Source organism: Anabrus simplex, chromosome 3 (genome assembly GCF_040414725.1).
Source record: "Anabrus simplex isolate iqAnaSimp1 chromosome 3, ASM4041472v1, whole genome shotgun sequence".
NCBI lineage: Eukaryota > Metazoa > Arthropoda > Insecta > Orthoptera > Tettigoniidae > Anabrus > Anabrus simplex.
The window spans coordinates 143,844,508-143,871,252 of NC_090267.1; the positions used below are offsets into that span (position 1 = coordinate 143,844,508).

The 26,745-nt window shown below is 38.1% G+C and overlaps 1 protein-coding gene across 4 annotated transcripts in view; it reads left to right on the forward strand.

Moving 5' to 3' along the window:
- Positions 1–26,745, forward strand: part of Coq2 (ubiquinone biosynthesis protein COQ2, mitochondrial) — a 229,058-nt gene that overhangs the window by 44,595 nt on the left and 157,718 nt on the right. For 3 of the 4 annotated variants that reach the window (XM_067142743.2, XM_067142742.2, XM_068226600.1), the window contains one exon: positions 17,756–17,922. In XM_067142743.2, coding sequence (XP_066998844.2) covers positions 17,756–17,922 — 167 coding nt within the window. Of the gene's footprint in view, positions 1–3,959; positions 4,093–17,755; positions 17,923–26,745 lie in introns of all 4 variants that reach the window. The other variant, XM_068226601.1, reaches the window with a different exon arrangement.

Below are 26,745 nucleotides of genomic sequence, written 5' to 3' on the forward strand. Positions count from 1 at the left end.
ATACTGCAGATTTTAAGCTGGAAGTGATTGCTTCCGTGGAGACAAATGGTGTGCATGCATCAGTATGAGAATTTGGTGTAGAACCAAAGTTGATTTGGTAATGGCAAAACCTAGAAGAAAAATTGGTTCCTAGCAAGTGGCCACTTGGTTTGGGTCATGTAGCTATCAACTTGGGAGATAACTTGCGGGAGATAATTGATTTGAATCCCACTGTCGGCAGCCCTGAAAACGACTTTCTGTAGTTCCCCATTTTCACACCAGGCAAATGGTAAGGCTACTTTCTTCCTATTCCTGGCCTTTCCCTATCCCATTGTTGCCATAAGACCTATCTGTGCCAGTGCAACTTAAAGTCAATTGTAAAATCATAAAAATAAAACACAGGTAATTGACTGCTCTAGTGATCAAGCGGTTGTTCTGGGGGTTCAAATCTGAGAAATTTTAGGATATTGAAGAAGAAGAGCTAAAATACAGAACTGAAGTAAGAAGTAATGGAATTTTAGTAAGGCACGAAATATTTCAGGTGAAGGCACGGAACATCGCAAAATCATGCAGAAACTCGAATCAAGAATTCAAAGCTAGCAGAGGATGGGCATATTCTCTCGCATGCTGTCAGTTTGTTTCCCTTTCACTCATTTTCTTCTGGACAATCTCATTGAGGTACCTGAAGCTGTTGACTTTTTCATTCCTTCCATACTCAGTTCTTAGGTTTTGGGAGACAGTTTTGATGTTTGCCATGGCTTTTCCTCAGTGGAAATCTGGAGACTGGCTTTTTCAGCTTGTTCCTTTATTACAAGCATCGTCAACTGGTCTGTAGTTTTGTTTCATTCTTTGCATCGACACCTGAGCAGCAGTGTTTGTGTATATGAGCAAAGACAACTCCTTCACCTGGACTTTTTGCAAGCTCGAGGAAAGAATATTTCTATTACTGTAAGTAAAGCAAGGTAAAGAAGTAGGTTGTATTACTGGGTCAACAGTTACAATAATTATGAGTTATGATGACAGTATATGAGTTTTTATTAGTTTTATCACTTTTGTCTGGATTTTAATTCATTAATTTACTTTTCTGTTGAGGGAAAGACTACTTTTCCATGTTATCTATGTATCAAGGGGAGGAATGAATTTTATTTTGTATATACAGGCACAAAATATGTCAGTCATGTCATTTATTATTAGTCTGTTACCCGTTAGGTCTAACATCTTGCTGTCCTATGTGACATACAGTATCTTTGTGACTGTCTGGTCAAGGGCTGGGCAGCCAATAACATACCTTTCAAACTAAGAGAGAACCAGCAGCTATGGACAGAGGGGTTCTTATCTAGGAGGTTTTTGAAGCATTTGTGAAGGAAATTCCACAAAAATTAATCAGAAAGCTGCTGCCTTGCAGGTGTGGGCAGGGGACTGCCAAAGGCTAAAGAAGTTAACCCAACAGGAAAAAACCTTCAATTATGTTCGGCCTAGCAAGTTGGTAAGAGTTTTGTAAACTTGCTTTCAATTCAAAAAAGAGCCTCATAATGCAAGAAACACTGCAAAGACACCAGCATGAGCAGACCTCTGCCAAGTACGATAGTTTATAACCTGATGATAGACAGAGCTGTGCAACCATACACCATTCTCAGATTACATTAATTGGGATCATCAGTATACTCAGCCTTACAGGAAAGTATGAAAAACTAGTGGTCCTCATGGAAAGAAGCAAAATGGTAATCCTGGTGCTGAGTGAGACCAGGTGGGAAGTTAAAGGAATTAGGAAGTTGAGGAAATACTGTACCCTTCACTGGCAGAGTAACAGCAAAGAGATGAGTAACCGAGTTGGATTAATTGTGGCAAATACCTGGAATTGATCACTGACATCCACTATATCTATGAAATGATAATAGGGAGAAGCTAATACTGGTATGGTTGTGTGCACCCCAGACTGGGTGCAACCAGGATGATAAAACCCAATTCCTTGAGGATTAAGAAAAGGCTGTCCATGAAGATACAGCAATGATCATCATAGGAGACCTGAATTTACAGATCGAGACAGCCGGAACTGGGTATGAGAAGGTGATGGGACCACATGGGTGTAGTGGAAGAAACGTAGACTGCTGCATGAGGAATAAATTTGTGAACAGCTGGTTGAAGAAAAGAGTCACAAGGTCCTGGGATACAGTTGGGATGGACAGTAAGAGACTGTAATAGATATGTCTTCAGAGATGAAAAAAGGAGTAGGCCTATGACAGTTTTGAAAATAATACCTAATGAGATCTTTAACAGTGAACAATAGACGGGGAAAATACAAAACATCAAGGTGTGTGAACCAGATAAAGGACCAGATAAATAGATTGTCTTAACAGAAGAGCAAAGGCTACTTGATGGACCTGGAAAGGGTGGCATTGAAACTGATTTGGAATTATTTGATAAGATAATTAGCTGTGTGGGGAACGGCACAGAAAGGAATGTGATTGTAGTAGGTGATCTCAATTTACCAAATGTCATGCGAAGGTAATGCGAATGTGAGGAAGCATTACCAACAAATGGTAAATAAGTTCATCTGGGAAGGACAGCTGAATCAGAAAGTTGTGGAATCAACTAGAGGGAAAAATATTCTGGAAGTGGTGGTGGTGGTAAAACCAGATGAGTTCTATAGAGAAACTGAAGTGAATGATGGTATAAGTGATCATGAAGCTCTTTTTGTTGTAGTTGAAAATAAATGTGATAAAAAGGAATGTTATTAGGCAGTAATGTATGGTTGATGAGACAAGAATGAGGGAGTTTCTGAAAAGTAATTATGGTCTTTGGATAGTGGTAAATAAAATGTAAAAAACTTATGAGATAGGTTTAAGGCAATTGTTGAGGAATGTGAAAACAGATGTGTACCCTTAAAGGTAGTAAGGAATGATAATGTCCCACGGTATTATAACAGAGAAATAGAGCCTACGAAGGAGATGGAGGTTGGAAAGAGTTAGTTAATGGTTGTGGAAGTAATGCGAAATTGAAGGAACTTACTAGGGAATTGAATTTAGTGAGGAAGTAAGTTAAGCAGAATTGGCAGTTGTATGAATTTTAGTTAAAAATGGAAGGCTGTATATAGGTACTTCAAGGCAAAAACAGGTTTCAAGGAGGACATTAATGAACAAGGAAAGTTTGTGAAGATTTACAGAAAGAAGAACTATTCAATCAGCAGTGTGTAAAGATTGTTGGATATAAGGATAATGTCCAGGTAGAGGTGCTGACTGATACTAACGAAGTATTGACATTTACCTATGATAAAGATATTTACACTAAGGTACAAATGTTGAAAACTAGAAAAGCAGCTGGAACTGATAAGATTTTGGGGGATGTGATGTGATACCATATCTGAAGTACTTATTTGATAACTGTTTGCAGCAGTCAGCTTTAAATATGTTGCATGTAAGCTGTATGAAGGCATTCTTTCTGATTATATTAGACATGTTTGCAAAATTACTAACTGGTTTGATAGAAGGCAGTTTGGGTTTAGGAAGAGTTATTCCAGTGAGGCTCAACTTGTAGGATTTCAGCAAGATATAGCAGATATTTTAGATTCAGGAGTTCAAAGAGACTGTATCGCTATTGACCTGTCCAAAGCTTTCAGTAGGGTAGATTATGGGAGTCTACTGACAAAAATGAGTGCAATTGGACTAGATAAAGGAGTGACTGAATGTGTGGTTACATTTCTAGAAAGCTGGGCGAGTGGCTCAGATGGTCGAGGTGCATTTCTAGGAAAAAGAACTCGAAAGTGCCCAGGATACAAAATATATTTGTACATGTAGGCCTAAATTAAATGGTTGAATTTGAAATGCACGTTAATCATAATTTAAAGTATTGCGCTGGTCCCGTAAGTGGAGTTTGGTGTTTTTTAATTTGAAATTATTGATAATGTTTTCGTGTAATAACCATCACAATAATGACCCCTCTCATTTTTTATTGTTGATGTGAATTGTTTTTCTTTGTTTCAGTCAACATCCTTCTGTAATCGGCTGCTTCAGCCTGTGTCATGCATTTACCAAGTGCAAGTAAAAGTAAAATGGTGGTCGAAGTTTGTGTACGCTTGTTCTATACAGCATGTTACAGAATATAAGGTTGTGTTAAGTGAGTGCATACTGATTCGCCCTTCTCTTCAAACTATAAAAGGATATAAACTTCAAATAAAGATAGTATATAAAGCCTGTTGTACATGTTCAAATCTTTGTCAAATTCAAGACTTCACAAGAATTTCAGTACTTCACAAGTTTGTCATATCGCTTGCAATACTTGAGAAGTTTTGAAATGTCTTGAAAGTGAATTAGAACATGCTCTGATCGGTCAAAGAATAGCCAAGTCTTTGACAGATTGACAGAATGGACCAGTGGAATTAGAGTATTAACGTTGCATGCTACACCGCTAGGCATGCTGGGATTGCCGGGAATCAAAACAACAAAAATGGCTTCGTCTTTATGAGCGAGGAATGTTGTGTGTGTATTTATTGCTACGTATGAGGCACACCCCTGCCTATATTCAGTGAAGTCCGTAGAGTACCACAATAAAATTAATAAAATAGCAGCATATGAGGAGATTTCAAGAGAAATATCTCAAGGAAGTAGACAGCTTATATGTTTATTACTGAATGGTAACCTATAAGTAAACTCTGTCAGCAATGCTTGATTTTTGCCAGTCTTTGCATATTATCATTATTGAATTTCTAATATGTGTTCTATTGTATTACTATCATTTTTATTCAGTAATTGGGAGTAAATGCAATATAACATAACCTCTTCAAATGATGATAGGGCAGTAAATACACTGCAGAAATTGTGTTGAGAAGATAAGCACATGAATATTTTCCCCATGTGAATTATGGTTTATTGTGCATTCCTCTTCTTTTTAAGAATATATCCCACTTTTAGTCCAAGAATCACAACTGCTGTTTGCCTTTGCTCCATGTTAAAACAAAAATTCTATCTTACCTTGTGAAATCTTTTCAAGCATTATCAAACCTTCAGCAATGTTGAACAGTGTTTGACAATATTTTTTTTTGCTAGGGGCTTTACGTCGCACCGACACAGATAGGTCTTGTGGCGACGAATTTGACAATATTTGACAACTTTCCTTGTGAGGTATTGAATTGAAAGAAAAATTTGATTGTGTACAACAGGCATGAGATTTAAGTTCTGTATTAGCTTGTTTTTTCTTTTTATTGTATAACTTTGTGTTAAAAATAACCAAAAGACAGTATTCTTCAAAGACACATAATGAAAAACTAAATATTTGTGAGAAGTAGGTAAGACAAAAAAGAGCAAAATGGGAATCATGAAATAATTTGGCATTTCACTCTCCATGCTTTCTGCATATTTAAAACATCAGGAGAGTATTGAAGCACAAGCTATGCAAGGACAGATTATAGATAAATGAATGATTTGAGATGTCAAGCATTTGGATTTGGAGAACGAATTGTTGGAATGGTTTAGGCATGTTCAAAATAACATTTCACTTCATGGTGAAGTTTTAAAAGCTAAAGCTAATGAGTTGGGGCTGGGGCTATAACTCCAGTGTTCAAATAGATGGCTCCAGAAATTTAAAGGTGGCATAACATAATGTGGCAAGCTGTGTGTTGGGCCAAAGCCCCACCCCAAACACACGCGAAAGTCCCACGTATGCAGTCCACAGAGGCACAATAACAAAAAAAATTCTAGTCCGAGGACCGCAATTGAGAAAGGCTGCAAGAAACAGGCCTTGAACAGGAGACCGGCCCCTTAAATCAAATCTACCAAGGACTGATGCTACTTGAGAATTAAAGCTGAGAATTACTCGAATACACAATTTATTCAAACAAACATCAAGGAAAGAAAAGAAGGAAGGGAAAATGTTTGACATGAAATTAACCAGGTCAAGGAAAAGTAATAAAGGTTTTATACATACGTGCAATTTCAAATGGACACAACTGTCGCCGAGAATCAAGGCAAGTGGGCGACTACATTCAGTAATTGATTATGCCAGGAGGTTCACACAGGTCACGCTTCAGACCTGATTCTTATTCAAATTCATAGCATGAAACTTATTATTTGGTCAGTGCATGTAAGTCATCATATATCAAATAAAAACACCCACGCAATACACGCTTACACAAAATTAGACGTATCAGAACGGCAACAATCCACTCCTCAAGAAAAATCAAGGAACAAAAGGGGAAAAGTACCTAAGCTCCCATAGGGTGAACAGGGGGCCGAGGACCAAAGCATACGCAAGATATGATGTAATGAAACAACAGATAGTGACCAAAATAAAAGTCATCCATACAAGAAAAAGAGGTAACATATGATCGACACAGGTACGGACTCAAAGAAGACGAATCCCAAAGGGATCGAATGAAATTAAAAGTAAACATTCAATAAAATACAAACATAAATACGTCTCTTGTCCTCCAATCATTCAGTCACAACAATCACACGTCCTTTCACTCCAACACGATAAGATATACGTGGCAGCAATATCGCCAGTAGGTTAAGGGCTGGACACAACCAAAATAGTGACACCCACCCCCACCCCCACCCCCCCAACAGAGTCACAGGATAACGGGTGCAGACACATCAAATGCCAGCACTTCACACGCCACAAGTAAGGCAATAAGCATATCCTTTGGGCCATGTAATAAACCATGCATACGTTGCCAGTATATCGTGATTCGTACAGCTCCGGCCATCGTGGGCTCCGACACAGATCGCGAGTTATTTTGCACGGTTAATGCTACGCAGACAAAAGGTACAAGAGCAAAGGTGCAGGGCCATATCATTAATAGGAATAATGTCTTTGAGGCATCACATACATCCATCCCATTCAAACGACAGTGGAAACAGTACGTAACAAAAATATAATACAAGAGAAACAAATATTAAGCAAGGGGTGCACGTACCTGGCGATATAAAACAAATGGTTAGAAAGATCAAAGGGTCATTAGCATTCATTTGAACCTTTTAAAAACATTCTGATACGCCACAAAGGCTGATCCATTCCGCATAAGATCCATGTTGATATTTCACGACTTAAAAACCAAAACTCAGGCAAAGAATAGAAAAATGCTATTCTTCTGGTAGGAAGCTTGACCTTCACTGACAAAGGGCAGAGAGCTGCCACCTGACGAGTACATTGGGAAACACTTAACTCGCATAGTGCGAGCTAGTTAAAAACGTGCCAGGTAAAAGGGTTCGGAAAGGGACCAGAACGACACACACTCGGTACAGGGTCATCACCAAATGGCACAGTGTGGAGAAGCAGAATCTGTTAATGTAACAGATGCTGAGCGATGGTGAGAAAATGCAGCACATTTTGTAAACTCATATGCAGCAAAGGTCATTTTCAGCGTGGACAAAACATTTTTCATTGCAGAACCTAGGACTTTCATTTTCAGGGTAGATAGATGTCATGTTCGGAAATCGTATGAAGATAGAATCACCGTCCTATAGCTCTGCAATTCCGATGAAAGCAAAAAGTTGACTTTGCTGGTGATTGGAGAATTTGACACTTCACAATGTTTTAGAAATGTAAGGAAACTTTAGGAAAGCAACAACAACCAAATAGATCCACAAAATTGGTCACAAATACAAGCAGGATTGGCAGGAAAATAGCTCCGCTAACTAGAATATGAAAACTTGCTGGGTAGGCTGACGAATATCGTCCCCTCTCTGGCAAACTAGCGAAAGTGAGGAACTAGTTCTAGTTATAGTAGTTCTAAAGTTTCGGTCTAGATTTTATTATTTATATAATGTCTACCCTCTGACAAAGTCTCACATTTGCAGCTTGTTCTGTATGGCTAACACATAAAACCATTCATTAAATATAAAATTGATTTGACATGAGTAATCACAACATCTTTCAGCTCTCCTAATTTTTTGACAATTTGCACATTCGTTACCTTGCCAGAGGGGGGACGATGATGAACTTAAACAACTCAGACACCAGTCCTGGCATAATTGGTCTTGCAACAAAAATTCAACCATGTTTTAAGAGTTTCAAAATATTAAATTAAGAAAAATTCATAAACAAAGTGTAGAAATAAAACTGCAAACTATAGAAGAAGAATTTAACATAACTCACTTTTAAACAAAATTTAACTAAATGTTACTAAATACTTAACTGTGAATCACGTCAAGAAACGTTTCCTCACTATAACTCAGATTCAATCCCACTGACTGTCCAGGAAATTAAGGAAGTCATTCAGTCGCTAAAACACGACATGGCTGTGGAGGAAGACCAAATAACTACAAAACTATTGAAAAATGCAGGAGACAATTTAATAGTGAAACTTTATGAAATTACACTGCAAATATGACCAACCCAAATAATTCCTAATTTTGGAAAACAGCGATCATACCAAGCTTCATTCCAAATGGAAGGTCATGTATAGAGCAAATTCTTAAATTGAAAAACACGGTACCTTATTTCCGTAACGTAGTCACAAAAATTTGTTGATTTCAAAAAGCATATGACAACATAGATTGCAAATCACCTCTCATTGTCTTAACAGAATTTGGACTTGATCAAAAGACAAGAAATATTATCATGGAAATGCTCACTAAAACAACAGCTAAGATAAAGTTTATGGGTGAATTTAGTCATAAATGTCAAGTGAACACAGGAGTCCGAAAAGGGGATGGACTCTCTCCATTACTTTTTAATTGTGCTCTTGAAAAAGTGGTCAGAGAATGGAGAAAAGCAGGTGTACCATCTCACCATTTGGGACCAAAGATTAAAGGTATTGAATTTTCTTTGTTGCTTTACGTCGCACCGACAGAGATAGGTGTTATGGCAACAATGGGATAGGAAAGGGCTATGAGTGGGAAGGAAGCAACTGTGACCTTAATTAAGGTACAGTCCCAACATTTGCCTGGTATGAAAATGGGAAACAATAGAAAACCTCTTCAGGGCTGCTGACAGTGGGGTTTGAACGCACTGTCTCCCGATTGCAAACTCAAGCTGCGCGACCTTAACCATATGGCCACTTGCTTGGTAAAAAGTATTGAAATTGATTCTCTGGCCTTTATCAAAAACATCTTGGATGTATAAAAACAATTTGTTATACTACAAGAACTAACAGCAAAAAGTGGTCTTAAAAATCATACGAAGAAATTAAATTTATGACTGATATCAAAACTGTGCTACAAGAAATGAACATCGGTACCTACTAATGGAATCTCCAGAGTGAAGGAATTTAAATACCTAGGTGAATGGATTATAGAGAATGGTAATGAAAAGAAATCTGTAATATCAAGAATTCAGAAGATGGTAACTGCTTTCCAACTAACAAAAACTGTTTACAACAAACAATGCCTCTTCTGGAACAGTAAGATTCAACATTACATTATCTGCAACAAAAAAGGTTAAAGGAACAAATAGAGATTAAGGAACAAAAAAAGGATGAGAAAAATCTTAGGGTCAAGAGTTACCCTAAACCTAATTATAAAATATATCAAGGACATTGAGAATCATCATTGAACCACAGTTAGAGGAGGAGCAATATGGATTCAGAAGTAACAGATCAACAATGGTTCTAATTTTTAGCACCTGCATGCTGATGGAAAAATATTGGAAGAAAGCCAAGAACCTGGTCAATGTATTCCTGGATATAGAAAAGGCCTATGATAGTGTTATAAGAGATATGATCAGGGAGTGCCTGAGGAAAAGAAATGTGCCTGAAGGACTGGTAAGGAAAATTCAGATGTTCACAAAGACTGTACTAGTTGTGTACAAATTGAGGAAGGTCGATCATCATGGTTTGAGACCAAGAGTGGAGTTCAGCAAGGAAGTGCATTGTCCCCACTACTGTTCATCACTGTTATGGACAATATAATGAAGAATGTTAAGGAAAAGTTAGGTGAATTGAATGCAGTGGCCGTTGTTGATGATACCATGATATGGGGTGAAACACAAGATCAAGTACAGACCATACTCAACGTATGGAAATCTCATTTCCAGGAATATAATCTCAACATCAGTGAGACCAAGACAGAAGTGATGGCAGTCAGTAGAGAAGGGCGCCCAGCAAGTGTAAAACTAGGAGACCACCAGCTAGAGTGTGTGGATGGTTTTCCTTACTTTGGAAGTGTAATCTCCAGTGATACTTTGGTCAGAAAGGAAATTACAAACAGAGTGCAAAAGGGATCAGAATTCTACCAACAAGTAAGAACACTTTTATGGGATGACATGATTCAGAACCGGCCAAGCTGATGTTGTTTAACAGCTATTTCATACCAATATTGACCTATGGTATTGAAGAGTGCACCCTCACAAAAAGAGATTCATCAAGACTGCAAGCATCAGAGATGAAATTTCTTAGATCCACCATCCAGAAGACCAAGATGGACAAGTTAAGAAATGAGATGGTGAGGAAAGAAGCCGGAACAAATACATCCCTATTAGACCTAATCGGCACATCCAGACAATGGTGGTACAGGCATGTGATGAGGATGGAGCCTACAAGAACAGCCAGAAAAAATTTGGAAAGACATGTGGAGGGGAAAGACCTGCAGGAAGACCTAAAAGCTGATGGATGGACATGATCAAGGTTGATCTAGTTATGAGAGAATGGACAATGGATGATGTTCTCCATGACAGGTTGTATATGGACAGGAAGAAGTGGAAGAGGCTCATTAACAGTACCCAGGAAACTGGAACTGTACAGTGGTCATGATGATGATGATCAATGTCTTTCCAAAATCATAGATATGATGCAGCTGCGATGAATCCAGTTCACAGAGCATATAGAAAGAATGGAGTGTGCCAGACTTTCCCATAAGATTTACAAATTTCTGCAAAACAAGACCGCTACTATTGAATTTTTTTATTATGGACACTCGAGTTTAGGCTTTAATTACCAATGAACCGATAGGCCTATTGAAAAATGAGCTTTTTGCATTAGATTCTGTAAGACAAATTGTTTTTGAGGTTAATTATTTTTATTTGTAGTTGTAATAAATATTGTCCAGGTTTTTAGCTTCTATATTCATGGAAAACTACTTATCTGATGGTAATGAAATTTTTATATGTTATAGCCACTTATATTTGTAGTCTAACTGTCAGGTTACATTTTTTCAACAACCCAAAAGAAAATGTTTATCAATCTCCTACAGCAACTTTTTCTCAGCCTAGGATAAATGTACAACAGGAAACTTGGGCTTGTTTTGAAGCACTCAGTCATGGTTATCACAAAATACAACCTCTGTAACGTATTGTGAGATACTGAATTTATGAAGAGTAATATTGGTGGAACGTGCAGAACACAGGCAGACTGAAAATAACATGAGGACAAATTGAAGTGACCAGCATTCTATTTCGCAACCGCATGGTGTGAGTGTATGCATCAACCCTGAACCTGGTTTCACCAGCCTGCCTTGCTGTTAATCGCACGGCCCAGCTCGCACCCAACTTCTCATCAATATTACTCTTCATAAATTCAGTATCACACTGTATGGTTACAGTGGTTGTAGTTTCTGATAAGCAGGACTGAGTGCTTCAAAACAAACCCAAGTTTCCTCTTGTATGTTTATCCTGGGCTAAGAAAACTTCCTTTAGGAAAAGAAGAACTTTTTTGGGGGTGGTTGAAAAAAAAAAGTTTTTTGAGTATTAAGGCCCGCTCACACTTACTGGAAGGGAGACGCGGAGAGTGGATAAATTTCTCCTGTGTGCGCTCATACTTATCGGAAGCGCGCCTCGTCATTTGGACAGCTGATCATCAAAACTTGTCTTAGTTGTGTGTGAAGAGTTGGTCCAGCCGAACGTAACTAATGGATCACGTGTTAGCTCTTGCTCTTTTGGTAATGAAATGGCGTTTGTGTCCGAGGACTTTGGCTCGCCAAGAGCAGGTCTACTTGCGTGTCGTGATGAGGATGAAGTGATGGTGAAGACAACACATACACCCAGCCCCTGTGCCAGCGAAATTAACCAATGGTGGTTAAAATTTCTGACCTTGCTGGGAATCGAACCCGGGAACCTTGATACTAAAGGCCAGTACGCTAACCATTTAGCCATGGAGCCGAACACTCTTGGTTGAAGATGCTGAAAGGGAAGAAAAAAGGATGGCATTAATTTATCTAGAAATTTAAATGGTGAATTGTCTAATTAGTTTCAACCGTTGTTACGCCCTCAAGTTAAATTCAAAGTGTGTTTTCGAATGAGCAATGTGAATTTTCAAGTGCTAATTCATTGGTATTGCTATATAACTTTTAGCAAATATCATATAGAAAAGTGTACTTTTCAAATACATAACTGAATAACTTTTTCGGAGTCCATTTTCAACACAGCCCAGAACTAGCAAACACTATGTGTATGTACGGTATGGACTCAACGCGATTGCGAAACACCCCAATAGTACACGAACGTTACCGAAATAAAATTCCAGCGGGAGAAGCGGAAGAAATATTCTCTCCAAGCAACTTCCTCTTCTTCGGCGCGGCGCGTTTCCTCTCCAGTAGGTGCAAGTGTGAGCCATCACATCTACTACGTAGCAAAATAATATTTTTCTGCCTTCGCGCCGCGTCTCCCTTCCACTAGGTGTGAGCGGGCCTTTACTCTGAGAACACGTGACTTTAACATATACAAATCTCATTACCATCAGAGTAGTAGTTTTTCATGTGTATATTTTTAAGTAAGTGGTTCCTAGAGAAGAAGCCAAAAACCTGAGCAATATTTAATAAACCAAAAATTAAAAATAATTAATGAACTTCAAAAACAATTTGTCTTATATGCTCTAATGCAGAAGTAAATTAGGAAAATATTGTATAACTCATTCTGAAATAGTTCTGTTGGTTCATTTGTAATTAACACCTAGACTTGAGGGTCCATAATAAAAAAAATCTGACAGTAGACCGAAGTGGTATAAATTAATGGAGTAAGACCTTATTGAACTAGGTTCTGTTAGATCGGAATGAAACCAGAATTATAGTCTAAACACAGTGATTTGTTGAGGAGGAGGAGGAGGAGGAGGAGATAATTTTCTGTGCTTTTAGAGGTAATCAAAAAATGTCTGGATAAATTCAAATCTGAAATACATACTTATATTCTTTATTGTATCCTTTCTTGGCTTCACCTTTCAGAAACGAGAGAAGGTAACAGAATCTTTCATGTTTGATAAATCTTAATCGTTTACAACAAGATTTTCAAAAGTATCCATAAAATGTAACTGTCGTTAGATCACTGTCGAAACTTGGCAGGTTAATTTTAGGAAGCCTAATGTTTCTTTTGTGGTTAACGCTATTTGATGTAATTGAGTGATCATCATTATCATTTTTAGGACTGATTGATGTTTGCGCAGCGCCTTGTAGCCGAGCTTTGAATAAGTCATACAAGTTTTTGAATTCTTCTCGATACGTTGAACCCTTGAACTTCCATAGTTGGTCGTCTGTCTCGGCTGCTTCAGTAAAGCAATATCGTACTCTTGGATTTTGGGGTCTTTGCAAGTTTTTTTCTGTCACTTCATCGACCAAGGCATAGGATTCAGAGGAGAGCATAACTACTTCAAATGAGGAGCAAAAATGTGCTTACTAAAACATTTATTCAATGTAAATCACGATAATTTATTAAATAGGCAAGAAAAGTCACTGAAAGTTTTCACATAATTTTTTTTTTACGCAGTCACAATGCATAAAGCGAGTGGTAAAGTTTCATTGATGTTATTTATTATTGTCTTTTGAAGAATGAAAACGTAGTGTAAAATTCGTGGACAGCGAAAACCAGAAAACGAGAAAAAACCTGAAAATTGGGCACAATTTATCTGGACTTTAAAGCATCTGGAGTTTGTATTCAGACCAGCATTTTATACTTTTAATGTGCAGTTTTAATAAGCACTGTAGAAAATCATTGTAATACTATTGTTACAGTCTAATTGCAACATATGTAAACCTGAAATTTAATTTTTTATTGATCAGTACAACATAATATTATTTATCAACATTTCATCCATTCCACCATTTTATATGTATATTACCGCACCACATACACAGTTCACTCTTCTAATTTTTATTCCACAATGTAATTTTGTCTTAGGACTTATTTAGGATGATGATGACCCACATAGGGTCGAAACTAGTTCCTTGATAACATATTGTAATGTAATTATAGACATTGCAATTATTGTACTGTGTTGAGTAGGTGGAATAAACTTTGTAAAATTATATGTAATATTTATATCACACTGACACGTGCATCAAACGCATATGAAGGTCGATCTAATATAAACAGGATTTTTGTTCCTGAACATCAACAGTTGGTAGGACTAGCCCCGCGCTTCTGCTATGCTTAAGCGGGACCGTTAGGAGTGTAGAGAGCATGCTGTTAGATATTTTCCGCCGTTTCATCAGTAATGCTTACGATGTCGATCCCTCCACTGCGCAACGCATAATTGTAAAATTGTAGAATTTCTTGCTCATGAAGATGTTACAGCAGCGGAAATTTGACAGAGATTGACTGCACTGTTCAGTGATCAAACATTGTCAAGGATGAGAATGTGTGGAAAATCAGCAACACGATCGCCGTCCTTGGACCAGCAATACAGACGAAAATATTTGTGCGGTTAAAGACATTATTGACGACGATCGACGGGCGAGAATATTGGAAATTGTAGAACAAGTTGGAATCAGTTATGGGAGCCATCAAGCAATCATCACAAATGACCTACAGTTCCATAAAGTGTGTTCCAGATGGTTCCCTCGCCTTTGACTGAAAATCTGAATTTGAGACGTTTGGAGGTCTGTCAGAGGCTTTCAGCAAGGTTTGTGGAAGAAGATGATGCATTTTTGAGTCGGATCGTCACCTGCAACGAAACATGTGTCCACCACTACACCCCCGAATCCAAGCAAGCCAGTAAGGAGTGGCGGAGTAAAGGGGAGGCAGCACCAGTAAAAGCCAAGATTCGACTGTCAGCTGGCAAGGTTCTTGCAACTGGTTTTTTTTCAATCGGTGAGGCATTTTGCTGATTGATTTTTTGCATGAGTGATGCACAATCACTGCTGCTTACTACTCCGAGCTGTTGGACAAGGCAAGGGTTGCATATCGCCGCAAAAGACGAGACCAACCGATTCGACAGGTCATCCTCCTCCGCAACAATGTGCGGCCCCATACTGCAGCTTTAACTCCAAGCTACAGGAAATGTACTGGAGTACACTTGATTATCTTCCTTACAGCCCGGACTTACCGCCCTGCGATTTCCATTTGTTAGGACCGCTTAAAAATGCTCTAGGAAGGCAAGGATTTGAAGATGACGAGAGTATGGAAGACTTCGTGCGCAACTGGCTGGTGACATGACACTGTTCTTTTTACGATAAGGGCACCAAGAAACTGCCATCTGGGACAAATGCATTTCCAAAGCAGGAAACTGTGTGGAAAAATAAATTGTAATTGCCTTGTGTTTTCAATAAATGAATTTAAACAAAAAATTAAATCCCATTTATAGTGATCCCCTATGTAATAGTTTCCTTTATTAGATTGTAAAATGAACGGAAATTTAATTTTATAGGTATCTCTGAACACTTGGAGATAACATTTGTTATGATTTTTTGGCCGAAGAGAAAATACCAGAAACTGTCACCTACGCAACTCCCTGAAATGCATTCAGCTCAATAAATTATGAAGTAAGAATGAACACAAATGCACTGAAATACACAAAACTACCACATACAAAACAGATCAATATGTCTCATACATATTTTTTTGTTTGCAATTGGCTTTAAGTCGCACTGACACAGATAGGTCTTATGGCGATGATGGGATAGGAAAGGTCTAGGGGTGGGAAGGAAGCGGCCATGGCCTTAATTAAGGTACATCCCCAGCATTTCCCTGGTGTGAAAATGGGGAAACCATGGAATACCATCTTCAGGGCTGCCAACAGTGGGGTTCGAACCCATTATCTCCCAAATGCAAGCTCACAGCTGCGTGGCCCTAACCGCACGGCCACTTGCCCGGTCATACATTATTAATATACGACTTTGACTAGGGGAAAAGCACAGAACTGCAAGAAAAAGCACATGGCCTACAACTCCAAGAAAACTATCCACAGAAACGATGTTAACAGCGTGCAAACCACACAATAACAAAGTCATTCTTTCGTCCAGAGTAACTAAATCACCAACACGCTAGCCTCTCTCGCTTGTAGGACCATTGCCGTCCCAAATCCCCATCTGTAAAGCACACAGGCTGCTGCGGTGAGTAGGAAGCATGATACACGAAGGTGACGGACTATGCACTTGCAAAATAAAGCATTAAATAAATACACTTGAAAATAGGTCTGCGTAAATTACACAAGCACATAAGAATTTATCCTTTATCCTAGGGGAAGAGTATTCACCATACTGGAGGTTATATTGCTCAAAAATAGAAAGAAGTAAAAGTAAATCGGAAGACGAGTTAAAAAACGGAAAGTTTCCATGTAAATCGGAAGGGTTGGCAGGTATGCATAACGATCCAAATTGAAAATAAATAAATCTACAATTTAGTGCAATATCACATTCGAAAATATCTTCGTCGGGCTACAGTTCGGCATGTTTTATTGCCCTGGTACATGACTTCAAAGAAGATTGTACTTCAGATATACTGGCACCAGAACATCCAGATAAATTCAGAGGAAGGTCCCTTTTGTTATGTGATCTGCAAAGATATAAGTACTTCCAATTTCTTGGTATATCTGCTACTTGCTGTTTTGGAACTTATGAGACGAGACGTGCTCCATGCGACCACTTAAAAATCTGCAAAGTGACGGTGCTAGTTGAAATTTTTAGTATTCTGTTAAAATAATATTGATAAAGTATCAAGTTCATTGATAATAGATTCGTTCAATATGGATACCTCTTGAGTATCGAGGTATCGAAGTTATCAAGAACCCATCTCTAATTTTAACAGTCTTGTTTCCTTCCAGTTTCTAGGTAGTGGCCTGATTTTGGTTCCCGAAATGATAAGGCTATCTTCTTGGCACACCGCAATTGGTCTTTTTGTTTACACCAGTAGTGCACATGTGATGTTTCTTCACAAAACTCACATGCTGCATTGCGATTGCTGTAATTTTCTGCAAACACTATCACTGTTAATTTAAACTGTGCTTTGTAAATCCCGTTTCACCGCATGCATAGACCAACACTATGCGTAGCTTGCCGAGTGATCCCGGTACTGCATTGTTGCTGCTTGCACTTGTCATTCGCCGCCCACAAGCTGATGACCGGTCATTGAAGCAATACATGTTTTCATGGCTACACATTTCACAAAAAATTTAAATATTTAACACATTGATTACAGAAAATATTACATAATCATGGAGAAAATTATGCAAATTCTTTTTTCTTCAAATTTAAGGGTAGGAAATTGACATGGGTAAATTTGGTGTACCGGAAGCATTCAATAACATGGCTAGTGTGTTATCCATGACTGGTTTGTGTTGTAGGTTCAGAAGAAAATATTCTTTCAGACAGTAATTTCAAACGGCGTATTTAACTAATTGGAGCAGAGCATGAAATTGTCAAACCTATCTTGGTGGGATCTTCAGTTTTATTTATTTATTTATTTATTTATTTATTTATTTTTATTTTTATTTTTATTTTTATTTTATTTTATTTTTTATTTATTTATTTATTTATTTATTTATTTATTTATTTATTTTTTATTTATTTATTTATTTATTTATTTATTTATTTTTTATTTTTATTTTTATTTTTTTATTTTTTTATTTATTTATTTATTTATTTATTTATTTATTACTGTAGAAAAGAAGAAATGTGTAGAACACAATTACTTTGTTTTCTAGGATCGTGGTTGCTGTTTTGGCCATGTGGGTGGAGTATTGCAATGTGTGCTGAGGCTGGAGCTTTGCCTGATGTCAAGATGTTAGCTCTTTTTGGTCTTGGAGCATTTGTTATGAGGGGAGCTGGGTGTACAATTAATGATATGTGGGACAAGGATATTGACAATAAGGTAAGTATTAAATCAGTCACCTGAGTTAACAGTGGTATATTCTGTAACAGCCTTCATTTATCAAGGCGATTTAATCATGGATAGTCACAAAGACGGATCAGTATGTTTATCCTTATGCACTGGTATCTGAACACCCGTCTGTACACGTGAACTAGATCCTAGATATCACTACAACTGCCATTGCTGCTATAAAAAGTGGCTGAGAATACAGTGTTGTTCAGTGCTGTGAGATACCTCCAGAATGGGTGGAGCAAGGCAGTTTAGCGTCTTTGAACTTGGAATGGTTATTGGTTGCCACATCAGTAAGTAATTACTCAGGGCCATTTCCGCCCTTCTCAGGTTGTCCAAGTTCACTGTCAAGGACGTGATTGTAAAGTGGGAACAGGAAGACACAACCACAACAAAATATTGGCTAGGTAGGCCATGTGTATTGACTGACAGGGACCATTGAGCAATGAAGTAGGTGGTGAAAGAAAATCACATGCCATCACTGGTAAATTCCGCATTGTCATTAATTGCGCAGCTACTCATATGACTGCGCCGGAAGATATGAGAACTGGGGTTTAAGGCTCAGGCACCCAGCCATAAACCGCACATTTTGCCAATGAATGCTGAGCACCACATTCAGTGGTGTAAGGAGCACTTCCACTGGTCTGTGGATGACTAGAGGTGCGTGATTTGGAATGATATATCGTGCTTTATCATGTGACTGTAGGATCAGAGGGTTTAGGTGTGGTGCTTGCCAGGCATGCAATACATGCCAGCCTGTGTAGTGCTCTCAATGAAATTTAATGCAGCTGGAGTGACATTGTGGAGGTTTCTTGCATAGAAGTGCTTGGTCCTCTCTTAATACTGCAGAACATGCTAACGGCAGAAGGATATAAGGACTTTCAGATCAGTCAGCTGTTGAGAGATGATTGCTGGAGTGATTTGTGTACAGTAAGGTTACAAAAATAGAGTAGCAAACCCAGAGCTTCAACCTGAATCCTGTCATACACTTATGGAATGAATTAGAATGGCAACTTCACTTTAGACTCCGATGAACATCACTAAGTACTATACTTCCTACAGCGCTGCAGGAAGAATGGTTTGCCATTCTTTCCAGAGACATTCCAACACCTGGTAGACAGACTCCCCCTGTAGAGTTTGAACTGTAATAAAGCCCATGGATTGTCCCACCCTGTATTGATGGCCACTACTTAGCAGTTTGTCTGGGGAACAACTAGTTATCATTTCAATTAGGTGTCCATTTGCTTGTATAAAATGACAGAGCGAGCTGGCTGTGCGGTTAGGGGCGTGCAGGTGTGAGCTCACACCCGAGAGATTGTGGGTTCGAACCCCACTGTCAGCAGCCCTGAAGATGGTTTTCCATGGTTTACCATTTTGACACAAGGGAAATGCTGAGGCTGTACCTTAATTAAGGCCACGGCTGCTTCCTTCCCATTCTTAGACTTTCCCTGTCTAGTCTTCACCGTAAGACCTGTGTTATTGCGATGTAAAGCAAATTGTAAAATATATATATATATGTTTCTTTATGTAAATGACAGAATTTGCATCAGAAATGATTTGATGGCCATTATGTATTTCTCAATTTCATCTTTCCTATACAGCTTCAGTGGGCAAATCTTGTTATCTTCTGACCCAAATGGTATTAGGTTTATGAGTTGTTTTGTGTGAGTTTGTCATTTTCAAGTCTTTTGTGGCTCTTTCCTTCCTTTTGGCAATACCGTTAATCTTCGAAGGGTCAGATCTCTTCCATTTTTTCATGTAGTCCGTGGAAATTTTATACCTAGAATCATTTAAAAAGAGGTGACAGCTATTTACTGAGTATATCATGGCTACCCTCCATAGTTAACTCGTCAACATCTTGCTCCTTGATTCTGGAGGTCCTGGAATGAACTATATTTCTAACAGGGTTTCTGTATCTTGAGTCCGGTTACTATCAAGGCCAACTAGATAGACAGGCCATAAGGCTCTCCCTCCACTTCGGGCGCTACGTCACACAAGCCGCATCACTTCTCACCAGTGATCTGAACCTCGCAGCAGTGAGGCTATCGGTGGTGTTGAATGATTTAAACGTGTGAACATTGTGAATTATGGCCACGTCGTGTTGTATACCTGGTTGTAGAATCAACTACAGTTCAAAACAGCCTAATATTTCAGTGTTTAAATTTCCTACTGACTTGTTTCGAAAACAAAAGTGGATCATAGCCATCCATCGAACCGAATTCGTTCCTTCAGCAAGCTCAGTTGTGTGCACAAAACACTTCGACGAAGTTTCGTAATTAGGGATGATTCTGTTAAAAGACCTGATGAGTCTATTTTAACTGTAAAACCTAACCATTTAAAACTCTCAAGGTACAGCCCCAGCATCTGCCTTGTGTGAAAATGGGAAACTACGGAAAACCATCTTCAGGGCTGCCAACAGTGGGATTTGAATCCACTATCTCCTGATGCAAGTTCACAGCCGCACGCCCCTAACCGCATGACCAAATCGCCCGGTAGGAGGTAAGGTAGAGAGAGTTGCTTTTAGTAGTAAAAGCGGAGAAAATAACACTACATTAGCTACAACTGCACAAACTTTTATGTTGTCATCCAGTCTTTAAAAAAGTAAAGACGTTGTTGATTTGTATCCATGTAAGAACCTAACGTGACATTTATCAGAAAAACTAACTTTGCAAGACTTTAAAGTATTAACAGATAGGCCTATAGCTTATAAGGTAGCATGCATATATATATATTTTGCAAGTTGCTTTACGTTGCACCGACACAGGTAGGTGTTATGACGACGATGGGACAGGAAAGGGCTAGGAATGGGAAGGAAGCGTCCATGGCCTTAATTAAGGTTTTAATTAATTAATTAATTGCCTGGTGTGAAAATGGGAAACGACGGAAATCCATCTTCAGGGCTGCCGACAGTGGGGTTCAAACCCACTATCTCTCGAATACTGGGCATAATTTCTAATAATAACTGTGTTAGTAGGAAAATTGTTTGAAAAGCTGTGCAAGAGCAATTTACAAACCACTTTTCAAAACCCATTTGACGAAACACACACACAAAAAAAAAAATTGTTTGATACTGGTCATTTATTTAAAATCTTAATTAATAACTGGCTTAATGAAGCTGACAACTTATCCTGACTTTGACAACCCTGAGTCAGACAAAAAAATGTCTTGCTCCTGCCCTGGACCAAAAGGTGGTACCACACTCTTTTAGAGCTACAAAATGTAAACCTGTATACTAATGTTTTTACATGAGGATTTTCAGAGAAAAATTCTGATTTCGCTTGTCAACAATGTTCTGGAAAACGAAAACGTCATGTTTAAAACATACAGTGATTAAATAAATAGTTTTAAACATTTTGTTGACAAATGTATATACATCTTTTGTAATATATTATTGAAAAACAATAGAAAAGTTACCGTAGAAAAACTCATGGCTAAGAAGAATAAATCCTCAGGAAAATAAAAATGTATAAACTGAAACCTTAGGAATTGTTAGGTAAGTTTTAAGTTGCAGCTTAATTTCTAAGAAAGGTTTCAGACTATTGTTGTGAATTGCAGTCATGTATTTTCCTAGTAACATTACAACTATTTGTAACGTATTATGCGTTCTAATCTTTTACATGATACCATGTTCAGTTACAAGTGACAGATGTCAGCATAATTTTAAGAAATGTACATACCGTGTTCAGTTACAAGTGACAGATGTCAGCATAATTTTAAGAAATGTACATATACTGCCCAGCCAGTTTTCTCCCCGCATAAAACTCGTGTAGTATACAAACCTAATTAAAGCCACAATTGAAGGAGTGTTCAATTATATTGTTAAGGTTGAATAAATGAACAATATCGTGGTGAAAGTGAGAGCGGGCCCTACACTGCCATACTGAACGCCAGCCACTCTCGTGACGTCACGGTCTGAGCCTTGTGGCCTGTCTATCTAGTGCAGCTTTGTTACTATGGAGTGACAGCTGCCAATACGTTATTTGTTATTATTCTGAGGACGATCGAAACGCATCAGCAGATTATACACATTACGCAATTAGTGTTATAATGTCATATAGTGATCATGAAAGTCTACGTATTATGATATCTAGTCCAATTTATTGTTATAAGATATGACCATAGAGTTAATAAATAATACACTAGAGGTTATACTGGCGCTGCAGTCGTGTGCAAAGTTTAGCGACTATTGTTGTGAATTGCAATCATGTATTTTCCTAGTAACATTATAACTATTTGTATACGTATTATGCGTTTGGCAAAAGCTGGATTGTTTGGCACTGTCACTATTGGAGCTTCCCGATAAATTGAAGTATATACTTCTCTGAAGCGAAGTGCCAGTCTCCTGTGCAGCTAGAAGTGGGAAGGTATGTTGCCTTGAAATTCATTTCCGTGCGTATAAAATAATATTTTGCGTGACACTTATTGTCATGTGAATTGGCCTACTTGGGCTGACTCCGCGACTGATTCCTCTGTCGGCGTGAATTAGATTCTTTGGATCTTACCTTGAAGACAGAAATTAATGTTTTAGAAAATATAAAGGATGATATTTTCCTTTCACTGAATGGGCATACCTATGAAAGCAAATATCCAGAAAAATCATGTGCATGATACAGGGCGAGTGGCTGCAGGTTTTAGGTCGCGTAGTTGTCAGCTTGCATTCAGGGGATTGGAACCCCACTGTTGACAGCCTTGAAGATGGTTTCCAATTTTTACAACGGGCAAATGCTGGGGCTGTACCTTAATTAAGGCCACAGTCATTTCCTTCCCACTCCCAGCCCTTTCCTGTCCCATAGTCGCCGTAAGACCTATCTGTGTCGGTGTCACGTAAAACAAATTGGTACAAAAAAATAAAATAAAAGATTTGCATGATAGCCTGGAATTGTGCTCCATTTTTTCACTTTTTGTGTGTATTTGTAGTATTAAAAACTATTGAATATATTTTCTGCATATACAGTTTGTTGCTTTCCCTTAATACAATATGTGTAGTACTCCCCATTCATACCTTACCAGTTTTTACAATTTAGAGACTAGATGTGCAACACCGTGTGAAAATCTGAGTCCTTTACTTTCGTCAATATTATTATTCTTTTAAATGTTATATAGGACTATACACAAGCATAATAAATTATTGACTGAGCAAGTTGACCATGTGGCAAGGGCCGCACAGCTGTAAGCATGCTTTCGGGAAATGGGTTCAAATCCCACTGCCGGCAGGCCCAAAGATGGTTTTCCGTGGTTTCCCATTTTCACACTAGGCAAATGCTGGGGCTGTACCTTAATTAAGCCCATGGGCGCTTCCTTCCCATTCCTAGTCCTTTCCTATCCCGTTGTTGCCATAAGGCCTATCTGTATCAGTGTGATGTAAAGCAAATTGTAAATAAAATAAAAAATAAAAAAAATAAAAAAAGATGTAAGTATATTTTCAGTTCTCTTCAATCATAAATTTACCACTCTCCCTTTCCATTAACAGAAATAATTTTACAGGTTAGAATATTAACCCTCTGGAACCCGCGTAAATTGAAGTTGCAGTAGAACACGCGTGGCTGCAAATTGACCGCATGAAAAATAATATTTTTCTTTCTGCTCATAATGCAATATTTTGTAACTATGTGGTTATATGAAGCTACAAAAGCAGTTGAAAAACACGCTCATGTAGAATAAACATTATATATTTAACACAAGAAATATACATCGCATTGCGATCTGAACTCAGAAAAAAATACATATTACCTTATGAACAGTTAGCATACACATACAAAAATGCCTTGCTCCTTATAAGAAAATGAAGAGAAGGCGTAACTTGTATCCTATGAATTATAAATAATTTAAAAGTCAAAAAATTAAAAATTACAAGAAAAAACAAGAATTGAGGAACTTGAAAATAACACTGGGGTAATGTTGCCATTGATGCTTTCACGGCCCGTACTTATAGACATGATAGACCTATCTGTGTCGGCGCGACGTAAAGCACCTAGCAAAAAAAAAAAAAAAAAAAAAAAAAAAAATTATAGACATGATACTGTATAGGCTTTTGGGCTTAAGCAGTGTCAAGAAAAGTCTTGTGTCTACTGTATATCATACACCTGTCAATGTCATATGTTACGTACATACTTTTATGTGAACTGCTTGGACTGATTCTATGGTTCAGTCAGCTTCTGCTTCAAACGCTAGCGTTGTGCCACATCTTGGGAGCCATCTGGTGGCGAATGAACGTACCATTTCCGCTTCTATTATAACGTCTAAATTTTAAAGTCATTGTTTAAGAAGCCTTTCTTCTGGACAATCAAGATTTCTTCTGAAGATGCAGAGCACAGTTCTCTGCAAAATGTAAAGAATTTCACCTTATTTTCTTGACATGGCATAAGCCCAAAAGCCTGTACAGTATCATATCTACAATACTGGGGTCACCTGAGAAAAGTTTCTCATCGAGTTCAATTTTTTTTTTTTTTTTTACAAATCACAAATCACCACTTACGTTTTTCAAATTATGAAACTCAGACACAGCATCACGTATAATTTATCTCAGTCTGCAATCTCTCGTAAGTCTTCTGTTTCTTCATCATCTCTTTGTCATCTTTCGCAAATCACTGTAAGTTTGCTGTGTTTTCTGCAAACTCAGTGCAAGCATTTCTTGCAGACAAGACTTGTTCTGTTATTTTTATGTAATCCACAAAAGTAACAAATTCCTCTTTGAACAAGTGAGGTGGTATTAGGGACAGCGGAGGGTTCATTGTATTTGGAGAGGAAAAGTTGGATATCCTTCGGAAGCCTCCAGTTTGTAGCTCGGTTTCTGAGATTCTGTTCCATCAACAGCCGGGCAAGTTTATCTAGATAATGCCTACTTCTGAAATTTTCTCCTCTGCAGACACTGGTTCTGTAAATTTTGTAAGAGTTAATTCCTGCAATATTCAGTTGCCTGAAGAATACTGTCATAGGCCATCTTCTTGTTTTCTTAGCTGTGGTCAATGTAGAACACATCTGGTCCACCCCCACACCCCCTTTTGTCACATTATAATCAAGTATCATTATAGGTTTTCCTGTTTCCGGGTCGATTTCAGCAGTATCATGCAAAGTTGACAAGAAAATGACAGTTCTTTTCCTCTTCATTACAAAACTCACCAAGGACTTATCATTCTGAAAACCAAATAACGATGATCCTATCTTATGAGAAGGATCATTCACAAATTCTGGAGGTATCTTTTTTTATTTCTTTTAATTGTTCCTAGGAATGTCATTCCACTTTCGAGCAAATATTCTGCCAAGGGAACGCTCGAGTAGTAATTGTCCATAGTCAGGTTATGGTTTGACCTTTTTAGTGGTTCAACGAATCGTTTAACAATGTCCAGGGGCCTATTTGAATGTCCAAAATTCCCTCAGGCTGCTTCCCACAATATATTTCAATTGTATGTGTGTAAAACGTCTTACTGTCCACAATTGCATATACTTTGATGCCATATTTTGCTGGTTTTTGTGGCATAAATTTAGTAAAACTGCACCTGCCACGAAAGGCAACAAGCATCCCGTCTATTGTCATAAGTTCACCCAAGCTGTAGCTATTTTGACAATTTTTGACGAATTTGGAGTGGAAGTCATGAACAGGGGCCAATTTGTCAGCATTTTGTCTTGCAGCTCTGGTTTTACATCGTCAAAACGAAAGTATCGTAAAAGAAGCAAAAACCTATTGAAGCTGAAATTCACTCTGATCCTTATAAGTCCCGTCCCATCGATTTTCCACAGTTCACTCACGTTAACTTGATTTGACTTTTTACAGGCAATCATAAAGAGAGCCCCAATAAGTGACATGATTTCTTCCCTGTTTGTCAATCTGAAGTCCCTGTCACGTCTGTCGACTTTCCTCTAATCTTGCCACTGCTGGCACCAGTTTTGGTGAATCTTTGTTATAGAAATATTTGTGTATTTCACAAGTTCATTTTATCATTTGGAGACTTATGATATGTAGAAATGCATCTAGAGGGATTTTGGCATCTCGGGTAGCTCCTTTCGGCCCAGGCGAAATTCAAGTTATATTTTTAGCTCTTGTTTTTCCTGAAGTACTGGATGTACATTTCGTATCATTTACCCGTAATGTTTCCTGGTCCCTACCATTATAAAAACGTAATCTAGAAGGATCGTCGTCCTCAAGCGGCATTTCTTCATCCAGTCTGTCATCTTCCTCCGCTTCTTGTAACGACTGTTCAGATTCTGAGCAAGTATCCTTTTGTTCTATATTCTTGGGTTCGTAATCAACATCACTTCCTTCACTCTCGATACATCCATCCTTCTCAGCTTCACCCTCAGATAGTTCTCGTAAACATTGAAGAACATCTTTATCGGTACGAAATCTGCGGTCCCTAAGACACTAAGTAAACTCTTTCAAGATTAAAAATATTGTGTCCACCTATTCAATACAAATATATATTTTTAGTGGTTAAATTCTACATGAATAGGTGGGCACAATATTTTTAATCTTGAAAGAGTTTACTTATTGTATCTTCAATATGGAACAGAATGAGATTAGTTACTTGTAACCCTAAGACACTAGCCATGCGTCTTGGTGGGTGTGCTATTTGCCAACTGAAGAGCCCAACTTAGCACACTGGGGCGAAATGCTGGCAACCAGGAATGAGTCAGCTGGAAAATTTATAATGTTCCATAATGGACCATTTATATTGGTATTATAAATTTACTCATTCGGGACAAATATTTCAGGTTCCCTTATTGGAATTAACATCTATATCATTCTAAGACAGTCCGACTCATTGGCTGAACGGTCAGCATACTGGCCTTCGGTTCAGAGGGTCCCGGGTTCGATTC